Here is a 12529-nt window from a genome sequence, read left to right on the forward strand (position 1 = left end):
ATTTTTTGCACTTACAAAGTCAATGGGGAAGCCAGATTCACTTAACAACATGTTATTAACTTAACAACTGCAGTGGTTCGTTTAACAACTGTGGCAAGAAAGGTTGTAAAATGGGGCAATAACTGCCTTGCTTAGTAACAGAAATTTTGGGCTCAATTGTGGTCGTAAGTCAAGGACTACCTATATATAGTTGCTTGCCCTACCAGCTTTGTTGGGGGCATAGATTCTTCCTTGGTGGTTTCTTGATTAGGGCATTGTTTTCTATCTGATTGCCTGATCCTGTTTATTTAAATGTAGGATGCTGGAAGGATATTTTTGTTTCCTTCCTAAGTTTTTTATTGTCTTTTTTACATGGTGTGTAAATGTGCTTTACACATAGTCCTCACTTATTCACTGCCTTGTTTAGCAACTGTTCGAAATCATGATAGTGTAAAAGAAAACAGCCTCTGCAATCAGTCACTACATTTACAGCCATTGGAGCATTTTATGGTCAGGTAATCACCATTTCTGAATTTCACTGGCTTCCAACAAACAGAATGAAGAACGCGGAAGTGAAATTGCAATTTGCGGTCATATGATATCTCATTTAATGATCCTAGTGATCCATTTAACAACAAATCAAAAGTAATATTGCAAATTCAGAATGGTGACAGATTTTTCACTTAATGTTTGCAGCGCTTAGCACTAGAATTGTTGGTCGCAATTGGGCATCAGTAACTGAGGACTACCTGTATATCTATATGTCTATTATGGCCGATTTGTCTGAATGCCAGCATTTTTTTTCTCATTTTGGGGTTTGGCTTGGTCTGCATTCTAAAAGCCTTTCATCTGGTAGTTCCTTTTCTAGATGTAAGCAATACTATCAAAATTGTTATTAGTTTGACTAGCCTTAATATTAAACTATAATATTGATTATATAAGAAAGGTTCAAATATACATCAAAGCTATTCCATTATGTCCTATTTCCAAACATCAAATTAAAGAAAATATCTTTTCAAAGATACTCTTGCCTTATGTTTCTGGTTGACTGAAAAATCCTAATTTCAATGATTGTGTCTTTAAAAAAATGTTTTAATCTTTGCAATATTCCATGCTAAATTACATTTTAGCATCCCCATAATCATTCCACGTCAGTATCATAATATTATCTAAGAGCAGGAATATGGGAGAGAGAAACTGAAATTCCAAAATTTCTATCTTAGTCCATTTCAATGAATGTCATGAGAGATTAGTTAGATATTATAATAAGACCTTTCCAAATTTTGGCATATTGTTTTAACGTTTTTATAACCTTAAGTCTCAAGCTGCTCACCCTGTTCTCTTTGCATATTGCTATCTCTGAAGATTACATACATACTATTTAATTTTCTGATATGCCTTCACCAAGAAAACAATGTGCACAAATACCTGAGAGAGTATCAGTTGTCCATGAAATGCTTGCACATATTTTCTTAAAAAAGCAAAATATGCAGCTTCTCCAATTTTTTCTGTGAATGTCCGAAGCAAAAAATAACCCTAGAAGAAACCAAGACAGGGCAGTTCTCAGTTTCAGATCTGCTCTGAAGTTAACAAAATGACTAACAAAATATCAGCACATCATAATTATCTTATTTGGACCTCATCTGGGCAATAAATAATGGCAATGGAAACTTATACGCTATCTTTTCTGATTTCTTTATTTTTTATTGTTTTGGGTTTTAGGCTGTTTGTTGCTAACTGGTAAACAAAAAAAGCAATGAAATATTATAAAATTATTATTATCAAAAGCAATTAGATCATTATGCAGGTAATCTTCGGCTTATGATCACAATTGGGACCAGATTTTCATTGCTAAGCAAAGTGGTCGTTAAGTGAAATCTGGCTTCCCTGTCGACTTTACTTGTTGGAAGCCAATCAGAAAGGTCACAAATTGCAGTCAACCCTGGGATGCTACAATCATCATAAATGCATGTCTATTCCCAAGTGCCCAAATTTTGATGACATGACCATGGGGAGGCTGTGTGAGGGCCAGTTGAAAGTCACTTTTTTTCAGTGCCATTATAACTTTGAATGATCGATAAATGAATGAGTGTAAATCGAGGACTACCTATAATGATCATGAGATGATAAACTGACCATTACTACATAATACAACAATATTATCAAAATACAGATTACAATTTTCTAAGGACTACTAACAAAAAAAGTATTAGACCTATTTTCCCTGGGAATGTATTAAAGAGAAGAGATTGCATGCAGAAGTCCTTTCCCAAATACTTATTACAATCCTTGATTGTGATCCTCACAATGGACATAAATGGGTATCTGTATCCACAATAGTGCTTCTAGAAGTAGGGCCTGCAGAATTTGTCATGAGAAAAGGGCCACATGATAAATTAAAAATCCTGGTGGGACACAAAAAATAAATACATAGAATGCTGTTGTTCAGATGTTTGTGGCTAGTGGAGTGGCAGAAGCACTGGAGCCAGTGGAGGCAGTGATTTACTACTTTAAAAAAAAAAAAACTCTTTGGTGTTATAAGATGGCTTGGCAGGCTCTATGTTAGGCAGACCCGTTCTAGAGCTTGCAGAGATCTTGAGCCCCAGTCCTACCACTCATACACAGAAATAACGGTATAATGCTTCAGATTCAATTCCAAAAAGATGCTTCAGAACAGATAGAAATTTGAACTCAGTTCCTGTTTACTTTTCTTAAAAGAATTGCATTTTCTATCCAATGGGTTTTGGATCCGTTCATTTTCGTTAACTAAACAAGTACTGTACTCATGAAGTAAGATATATGTTCAGACATTAATTTTTTTTGTAAAAGATCACTCATCAAATGTGCTCTTGTGTGAAAAGACTCTCAGTTTTTCATTTAACATGGGGAAGACAAAATACTAAATAGAATGTTACATTCTTTTATATATCTTATTCCAGACATCCCATACTATGAGGTTTGGTTTGGCTTTCCTACCCTGTCTGAAGGAGGAAAACCTTCTCCTTTCTACTTTTAATTGCTCTGAATTTCAACATCTCTTGAATGGTCAAGGGGTGATCAATTTTTTCCCATTCAAAAGAGAGGTCCTTTTTCAGGAATTTTTAACGTACACTTCTAACTTGATCTGGGACTTAATCCCTGGTTCTCCCAATGTTGATTATGGATCTGTTTAGATTGCTGGCTATTTGCCCTATTAATCTACGCACTTGGAAAACTGTGTTCTTACTTGTTCTTACTTCTCCCAGAAGATTTGGTAAATTGGCTGCTCTTTGATTAGCTGACACACACCTTACTTTCCATAAAATACTGTCATCAAACAGTATCTTTTTCTAAGGACCACAACCAAGTCATATATTTTCTATTTCCTTTCAATATGTCTGCTGCTAGATCATTGCTCCTAGAAATTTCTTCTATGAGCTGGTTGAGCTCCCTTGATCTAAGCCTAGTTAAAAGCTGCATTAACTTCTAGGCTCTTTTCTAACACAGTTCATTGAAAGAAATAAGGATGACTGTAACCCAGACTCAATATCCCATATTCATAAAACAGTACCACTTAATCAGGGATCTTCAAACTTGGCCCTTTTATGACTTGTGGACTTCAACTCCCAGAATTCCTCAGTCAGCATGCCTGGCTGTGGAATTCTGAGAGTTGAAGTCCACAAGTCATAAAAGGGCCAAGTTTGAAGATCCCTGACTTAGATGTTCACTCCCAACATAACGCTTCATGTGTGAAAGCAATCCTGAAAATGTAAGCCTATGTCCAAGTAACACATGCTACTCGGCTCTTTCTGTGATTCATAGAGACTACAGAAATGTTATCTAGAATTCTGTTTTCTCAGTAGCCAATCTTCTTGGTTGTTTCCAAAGGTCACCATACAGGAATTTGCAGGATTGCATTATGTATTGAATGGAATGGTTTTTGCATAACTCCATCACACTCTCTAAGCTTTAGTACAGTGGTGGCGAACCTATGGCACGTGTGCCACAGGTGGCACGCAGAGCCCTCTCTGTGGGCACACGTGCCGTCGTCCCAATCCTAGGCCTTCAGCTGGGTTTTATAAAACCTTTTCACTTTAGGCCTCTACCGCAATGGTGCAAAAATAAAGGTTCAATCAATTAATTAATTTCAACTTCTCGTGGGAAGAAAAAGATCTCGCAAAGTTGGAATTGATTGATTGAACTTTTTAGTCCCACCCAGTCTGCCATTATCGCCGAAGCCACACCCACCCAATGGGCCATGCCTACCCAATGGGCCACGCCGATCCAATGGGCCACGCCGATCCAATGGGCCACGCCCACCCAGCACCCGATGATACATAAGTGGGTTTTGGGTTGCAGTCTGGGCACTCGGTCTCTAAAAGGTTCGCTATCACTGCTTTAGAAAAATTCTGAAGGTGTATGGTGCAGATACATACACCTGCATTTCTGAATGCACTATAACAAATCACAAAATTTGAACAGGTTCACAGAAGATATTCTGGCCCTTTGAAAATGTAATATCAGCATGTTAAATTTCTATGGATAAAACATCTGGTTTCCAATAACAGCATTAAGCATTCTGACCTTTAAGTAGTGAACCTGCATGAAGATCTTTTCAGCATTGAGGCCGTGTTTGACTACAGAGGAACCAGATTCAGTCACTTTGCCCGTTTTCTCTTTGTTTGGCCTAAAATGATACAAAATAGTAACATGATTTTAGATGAAGTGACAGAAATATATTTATTTCATAAAAATTTCATTATCAAAACATCTGATTAAAAATAGGAACAGATAATATTTGATTCATGGACCCGGTTCTGAAACCTCTGTTCAATGAAACTCTCTTCGTGGAAAAGTAGGGCAATGATACAATTTTCTACTGTAATATTGTGTGCATGTCCAAATAAACAGCTGACACTGAACCGATAGCCCAAGTTAAGCTGGTGTGAAGCTACTTAACACTTGTCCCAGACATTATATCATATCGTGTGGCATTCTGCTAAAGATACGTTACACAGACAGGATCATCACATCATAGCAAAGGGAAATGAGAAATGATGGAAACATTCTAGATGAAGGAAAAAAATCCAGCTACATATTTTGTTTGGTTTTATCCAAACTAGCAGCTCACAAGGGAAAACCTGGCACATTTTAAACCTACCTATCAAGTAAACATCTTATTTCATCTACATATACCATGTTTAAAATGTGCCAGGTTTTCCTTTATTTTTCTTCTATTTTATAATTTCTTCCTTTAGAAAACAATGACACACTATGTTTTGGTCTCCAAATTCTCATTCAGGAGGTCTGCAATATCTCTACCAGTTCTGAATGATTAGATTCTTCATCAATTAATAGTCACTCCCTGTAACTCTGCCAGAAATGCATTCATTTACAGAATTTTTATACTAGCCATATCATTAAATTATTCTGTTTACAGCATAGATTTAAACACACACACCTTGTTCTGCTTCAGTTCAAATGACAACTCTCTATAGTGAAGCATTTATATAAGTTCTCATGAAAGCTGGTTTCTATACAGGTAATCCTCAACTTATAACCTTTTGTTTTGTGAGTGTTCAAAGTTACAACGGCACTGAGAAAATAACTTATGAACATTTTTCAAATGACCGTTAGGCACCCCCATAGTCAGGTGATCAAAATTCAGACGCTTGGCAACTGGCATGTATTTATGACAGTTGTAGTGTCCCAGATTCATGTGATCACCTTTTGCAACCTTCTGACAAATACACCACCTGCTTTTTTGCAAACAAGAAAACAGCAGCAGTCCATTTAATTTTGTGTTATATTTATTAGCTAATAAATTACACTAAATTATTTTAGCTTATCTCATTGTCTTTTGATACTGGGAATTGCTCCAATTCCTTTACCTACTTTATTTCTTCTTTCTGTACAGTTTCCAGCATAAATAGCAGCTGAAAGTTGTTTATGTTCTTTTACATTTATATGGCAATATATCTCAAGTTTTAATAGTTGAAAAATGCTATTAAAATTGAACTTATTTAAAAAGCTGCCATCAATGGCAGGTTACACTCTATAAGATAATCTCATATGTATATATATGTGTGTGTATACACACACATATACACTTCATCATATTTCTCAAAGTGGCTAAAATGTGGTTTTAAAAATTCTTTAATCACAAATTAAAATGTAATTGAATTGAAAGGATACATAAAAGCTACAAGGTTCAACTCCGTTCAGAAATCTGAACTGAAGCATCTGGCTGTCCATCTTCCACAGTTAGGCCTCTATCACAACAATCCACACACACAAACAAACATACTGTATACACATTGTAACAAAAGCAACCACTACCAGTCACCCTGTCAATCAGCAGCTGCATGGAGGCTAATGATAAGGCAGCCTCTTCTATCCATGTCTATTATCAAATGGCACTGTTGGAAATATAAGAATTGAATGTGATTATTTAAATGGGAAGGGAAGCTAAGCATGCTGGAGGTGTGAATCCAACAGCTCTTTATGATCTATTGATCCTACTGTGATGTACAGTGTAGACAGAAGGTTAAGGATTTATTCATGCCCCTTATTCACTATCACTCTGCCTGCTGTTTGTCTAAGACAGTGCTTCTCAACTTCAACAACTTTAATAGATGTGACTTCAACTCCCAAAATTCCCCAGCCAGCATCCACACAGAGCATGTGCTCTTAGACTCTCTCCTCATAGGATGTAGCTAGCTAGGGGGTAGGTTTGGCCTAAAAATGTAATGCATAATCTCCTTTCTATTATAATTATAAAACCGGCTTCACTAATTCTTGCTGGACTTAGATTTATGCTTTCAGGAACTCTCACCTGTATACCCATAATGTTTGAACAGCTAACATGGAGGTCAAACAGAAGCTGGACACAGTGGAAGACTCTCAGGACAACTATCGTAGCAGAGAAATGTTAAAAGTAGAAAGCTTTGAACTCCCTAATTATGACATTTTTTTGATCTAGCCACTCTCTTTGAGCCCCAATTTAACTGAGAAACATTTTTGAAAAGTAGGAGGGGGTGAGATGAATCCTTTAAATCTTCTTAAAAGCCTCGTATCCGTTCTAGGCTCTAAGTTGGGAAGTTATATCAGCTAATGGAATCTCAGGATTAATATTCAGCTCTTTTAACATTTCAAACTATATAAAATGGGTTTCGAGAAGCTCCCTGGCACCTCATCTTTGGAAGTAGTTTCAACAGAGTTGTGTAGTACTTTAGATCTGAGGGCGAAATGAACCTTCAAAGGTGAGGGACACTCCTACTGCTCTTCTTGGCTCTACAGATAGTCCTTGACTTATGACAAAAATGAGCCCAGAATTTCCATTGCTATTCAAAGCAGTTTTTAAGTGAATTGTGCCCTTTTTTGTCATAGTTATTAAACGAATCCCTGCTGTTAATGACTCATGCTGCCGCTCAGCGATCTGGTTTTCCTCTTTGACTTTGCTTGTTTGGAAGCCAGCTGGTCACAAAAAAGGTGATCAAATAACCCTGGGACATGCAACTGTCATAAATACATATCAGTTACCAAAGAGCCTGAATTTTAATCACATGACCATGGGGGGGGGTGTGCTGCAATGGTCATGTGGAAAATAGCCACAATGGTCATGCTACCCTCTCTAACTGCAGCCCAATGCTAGAAAAAACAGATTTTCACCTTTGAATCTGAAGTTCAGAAGAGACCTACCACTTAGGTTTCAACATGGGGAGAAGTTTATAATGAATTCCCTGCATACAGACTTGTATGAAAAGTTTAATTTTCAAACTGGGGTAGTTCGAAAACCAATGTGGAATGAATTTCAGAGGTTATACTGTTTCAGAATAACGTCCTGCTCTACACAGAGTCTTCCTATACACAATTGTCTAGACTAGAGATTTGAGCTGCAACTTTCTGTGAAGCATTACACATAAATACATGAATAGCAGCATACTCCAATCTGAATTCCATGCATAACTATGCATGCTATTGGAAGGCTGGAGACATTTCACGGAATAATGAAACATAAGCAAAACCAACCATGAATTAACCATTTCTCTGAACAATTTCATAGAAAGGGGTTTATACTTTTAAGACTTGGAATGTAAGCACAGGTAAACTGTAGTGCCAAATCCAGCTCCAGGTCTCCATTCAACAGTAAATAATAGAGTCAGTATGTTTTAGAACCAATCGATGAATTTCACATTTAAGAAATAAACTTTAGACTGAAAGAATATGTGTGTGTGTGTGTGTGTGTGTGTGTGTGTGTGTTTTCTGAGGTTTTCGCGGGTGTTTGTATGTAGGTCTTTGGTTATTCGGGTTTTCTCCCGTGTAAAATTGGAAGATTTTATGCGGGAGAAACTTCCAAATTTATGCGGGAGAAAACCCGAATAACCAAAGACCTACATATATAAATATATATATATATTTAATATTGTCATTGGTATTCTGTGTGATGGTAAGTAATAAATAAATATGATGCAGAAAACAGAAAGCTTTGTCCAACAGAATTTGTGGTTCCAATAAATAAATAAATTATGTGAGAAAGGAAATCTTTTAATTTTTTCTGGAATCAACATTTAAGACAGTTAAGTTTGTTTTTATGGTTCCAGTAGCAACTTACAGCCAAAACGTATATAGTCAGAAATAAATCCCACTGAGTTGCACAAGACTGCATTCCAGATTTGTTTTCTTTAATTTGTCTTCACTATCCTTACATCACTTTGGCTCACTCAAATTTTCCAATATCCTCTTTGGGTGGGGGAATGCAATGACTTAATTTGATCATTTGGACATGCTCAGTTTTCAGAGGAAAAACAACCTGGATGGGAAAGACACAGCCAAAGTAAGCAGCCTGAGCTATACCTTAAAACCTGCAGATCCCCTTCAGAATTCTGCACTTCATCCATAAGACGGTGCCAGCGCAGCAAAGTTTTCAGCTCCTGTTGCTCTTTTGCTTCAGTGACGGATAGCTGCTTGGGACAACAAACACACTGTTCACTGTTAATTTTTTCCTGATTTTTTTCAATAATTTTTGAATAGAAAGCGTAACAAAAATTATGTTATACTATTAATATAATTTATGTATAAATTTGCATCTGTGTATGCATATTTGTATACACAAGCACATATGTACACACGCACCATACATTTAAACACGGTACAACAGAAGAATAACAGAGGCTTTGCAGAAATGAAAATAACTGTTCCAAGTATTAATTTGGGAGATATTTAGTTTTAATAACAGTTTATCTATGGATAAGTAATATTGCTCCAGGGATCCCTTATGTCTTCAGACTGTCTGGAAAATTTCTCTTTTTAAGTAAATGCAAGCTGTTGCTGCAAAGAGAGAGTAGAACTTCTGCATAAAAAGCAAACAAAGCAACTTCAAACTCACAGAATGTATTAATGAATGTGTGCCTGTCTGTATATGTATATTTGTATGTGTGTAAATCAATATGATGCAGTGGTTGAGGCACCAGGCTAAAAGCGGCAAACCAGGAATTCTAGTCCTGCTTTAGACGTGAAACCAGCGGGGTGACTTAGGGCCAGTCACTCTCTCTCAGCCCTGGGAAGAAAGTAAGGGCAAACCACTTCTGAAATCTTGCCAAGAAAACTGCAGTTGCCAACACACTGCCTCAAAGGCACATCCACCCCCTAAGTTTAGAGTTCTCTGATTTTGCAGGCAAAATAGCCCCCCCCCCCGAAAAATAGAACAAATAGGGAAGCACACCAAAAATTCAGCAATTGAGGCAGGTGTTCTAGTCATGACAGTTTGCAGATTCAATTTGCAGAGTCAATCTCAAGAGAGTTATTAATCACTACTAGGTGTTACAGGCATCAAATTACTCATGGTATACTAGACCGAAGAAATAATGGCTACTTTTTCAGTTCTGAAAGCATGAAGGCCACCTCACTCTCAGATTTACACCCTGTTGTGAATGGCTTAGCAAAGTGATACTGAATGATTTTAAAAATTTAAGACAGACTTCAAAAGAATATAGAACTCAGCACTTGCACAGAATATAAGTAGAGATTTTAGCAGGACTACTATCTGATCAAAGAAATTTTAATAAACTAATTTCATATTATTGGTCAATTAATGACAGGCTTCCCGAAAGAAGAAAGATATGTGGTAATTCTTCCAGGTGGGTGTACAAGTAGTCTTCCACTTATCATCACAATTGAGCCCAAAACTTCTGTTGCTAAGTGAGACATTTGTTAAGTGAGTGTTGCCCCATTTTACAACATTTCTTGACACAATTGTTAAATGAATCACTGCAGTTCAGTTAGTAACACAGTTATTAAGTGAATCTGTCTTCTCCCATTGACTTTGCTTATCAAATGGTCGTGAAAGGTAATCATGTGATACCCCCCCCCCTCAGGACCCTGCAACTATTGTATGCATGAGTCAATTGCCAAACGTCTGAATTTTGATCACATGACCATGGGGATGTTGCAATGGTGGTTAAGTGTGAAAAATGATCATAAGTCACTTTTTTTCATTGCTGTTGTAACTTTGAACAATCACTGATTGAATGGTTATAAGTTGAGGAATACCTGTACTACAATACATTGGCTTTTTTAAAAAAAATCTCAGACAAGGCACATTTTCAACAAAAAAAATTATTCTGTAATATGGTGCTCCATGTTAAATAATTTCAAGCCCTATTGTATAAAGATGTGCTCCTGTGTGCACCAATGCATGTTACATGTTGCACACAGATGCTTGTTTTATCATACAATGGCTGTAGAATAATTCTGCCAACCTAGTTTTTAGGGTGACTACTGAATGAATAGCAACAGTCTTTCATATCTTACAAATGAAGGCAGATATACATGTCCCAAGATAATATTGCAGGATCCAATCTGGGTCGGTCTCCGGGACCATGCTGTTCTGTGAATGGCATTTATATGGTGCCTATCATATGAGGCTTTTAGATCATGGTTGAGGTGTGTTGATGGCTGGCTTTTAAGTTGTAGGTTGTCATTTGCTTGTGCTGCCCAACCCTCACTTTCTAAGTACTTGATATGCTGGTGGTAAATAAGCACTCCTGTTGACTAATGAGGAGCCTGTTTCCCAGGCATTAATCACTTCCCTGGCTGTTTTTGTGCCTGGCTCATCCAACAATCTTAGTAGCTGCAAAGTTGAGAACCCACTGTAGTAGCCAGTAAGTCAAACAGCTGGAGAGGAATATGTCTATGGAGATTCTCAGCCATCCAGGTCATAGTTATCCCAAAGATGCTTTTTCACAAGGCAACTGGACTTTCTTGTTTTTTCTTTGAAGAGGTTTTGCTTCTCATCCAAGAAGCTTCTCCAGATCTGACTGGATAATGGGGAATGGAGGAAATTAATGCAAAGTTTTCATTCAAGGCATCAATGACTCAAATTTAAGATATTTTGGATATATCATGTGAATACCTAGCTCTCTAGAGAAGGTTGTTAACTTGCAGCTCCAGGAATGAAGAAAATAAATTATCTGCCCCTTTTCAGATGGGTTTCAGACCAAACTATAGCACTGAGATATAGCATTAATCACACTTGTAGTTAACCAGTGGCAAGACTAGGACGAGTGGTGCATTCATCCTGGCTGTTATTATTTCCACAAAATCAGAAGACTCTGACATGCCCACTTCAGACAAATGTTACCTCAGGAATCCAGAAATAATCAAGAGTCTTAGCCTGATTCCGCCAATATAGACATGGATCACCCTGATACTGATTGTTTGCCTTGGATTCAAATTGAGAGCAGTGTGTTAGTTTTGGGCTTATACCCAAGCACCCAAAAGACATTGATAATCTTTTGTTAACAGTAGTGCCTATTTGATTTTGTCTCTTAGCTTCCTATCTACTGTAAAATATCTGATACTCCTGTGATATAAGGTGTCTCTTTCTAATGCATTTCAATTCGCTGATTCTCAGATGTCAGTTATCACTGTGATGTTGTCTCGGTTGTAAATGTTTGCTTTGCTTTCTTGGTAGAATGATGCAATAAGATGTTATTTCCATCTCTAATTCACAGTATTTAGCCTGATCCCTCATTTATCATGACTGTCTTTCATTGGTGACCCTTCTGAGGAGCATAGCTCATAGCATAATTGGGATACACAAGCATCATAAACACAAGGCAGAAGTAGGAGTAATCCTTGCTGAATGTTTAGAAGACTGGTTACTTGCAAAAATAGATTAGAAGAATGGTGGGAAACCACCCCCCTGTTTATGAAATTACAAATGGTGAGAAAGCCACAACAATATTTTATCTCAGTCGCTACAGGTGATAATGTAGAAATGAATTACTATACAAGTGAATTAATAGAACTGATGTATAAAGGCAGTAAAATGTAACCAACCTCTACAACTTTCTGGAAGTGGAATGGAAAGAACAATCCACAGCCCGTCCTGCAATCCTCAGCCAATTGGTTGCAAATCCCTAATTATCCTTCTGTGTTATTCTACTTTTTTAAAAAAAGAAAATGTAGTAATAAATGAGGTTCAGTTAAGCTTACCAAAATGTAACTTGTTTATTGAAATGCGGAACTAATCCCCAAACCCGAAAGTCATAAAGAGAAGGGAAATGGA

The 12529-nt window shown here is 37.1% G+C and overlaps 1 protein-coding gene across 10 annotated transcripts in view; it reads right to left on the reverse strand.

Annotated features, from left to right (window-relative positions):
* LOC120308186 (aminopeptidase O (putative)) overlaps nucleotides 1-12529 on the reverse strand; it is a 191825-nt gene that overhangs the window by 118893 nt on the left and 60403 nt on the right. For all 10 annotated transcript variants that reach the window (XR_005556779.1, XR_005556782.1, XR_005556780.1 and 7 more), the window contains exons 7-9: nucleotides 8815-8921; nucleotides 4543-4645; nucleotides 1408-1515 (exon numbers count right to left, since the gene is read on the reverse strand). Coding sequence is in view for 6 of the 10 variants with exons in the window: in XM_039343882.1 (XP_039199816.1) it covers nucleotides 1408-1515; nucleotides 4543-4645; nucleotides 8815-8921 (318 nt within the window). In the remaining 4 variants the exon portion in view is untranslated. The remainder of the gene's footprint in view (nucleotides 1-1407; nucleotides 1516-4542; nucleotides 4646-8814; nucleotides 8922-12529) is intronic.

Source organism: Crotalus tigris, unplaced genomic scaffold (genome assembly GCF_016545835.1).
Source record: "Crotalus tigris isolate CLP2741 ecotype Arizona unplaced genomic scaffold, ASM1654583v1 scf7180000017881.257975618366:2651188, whole genome shotgun sequence".
In the NCBI taxonomy this organism is placed as follows: domain Eukaryota; kingdom Metazoa; phylum Chordata; class Lepidosauria; order Squamata; family Viperidae; genus Crotalus; species Crotalus tigris.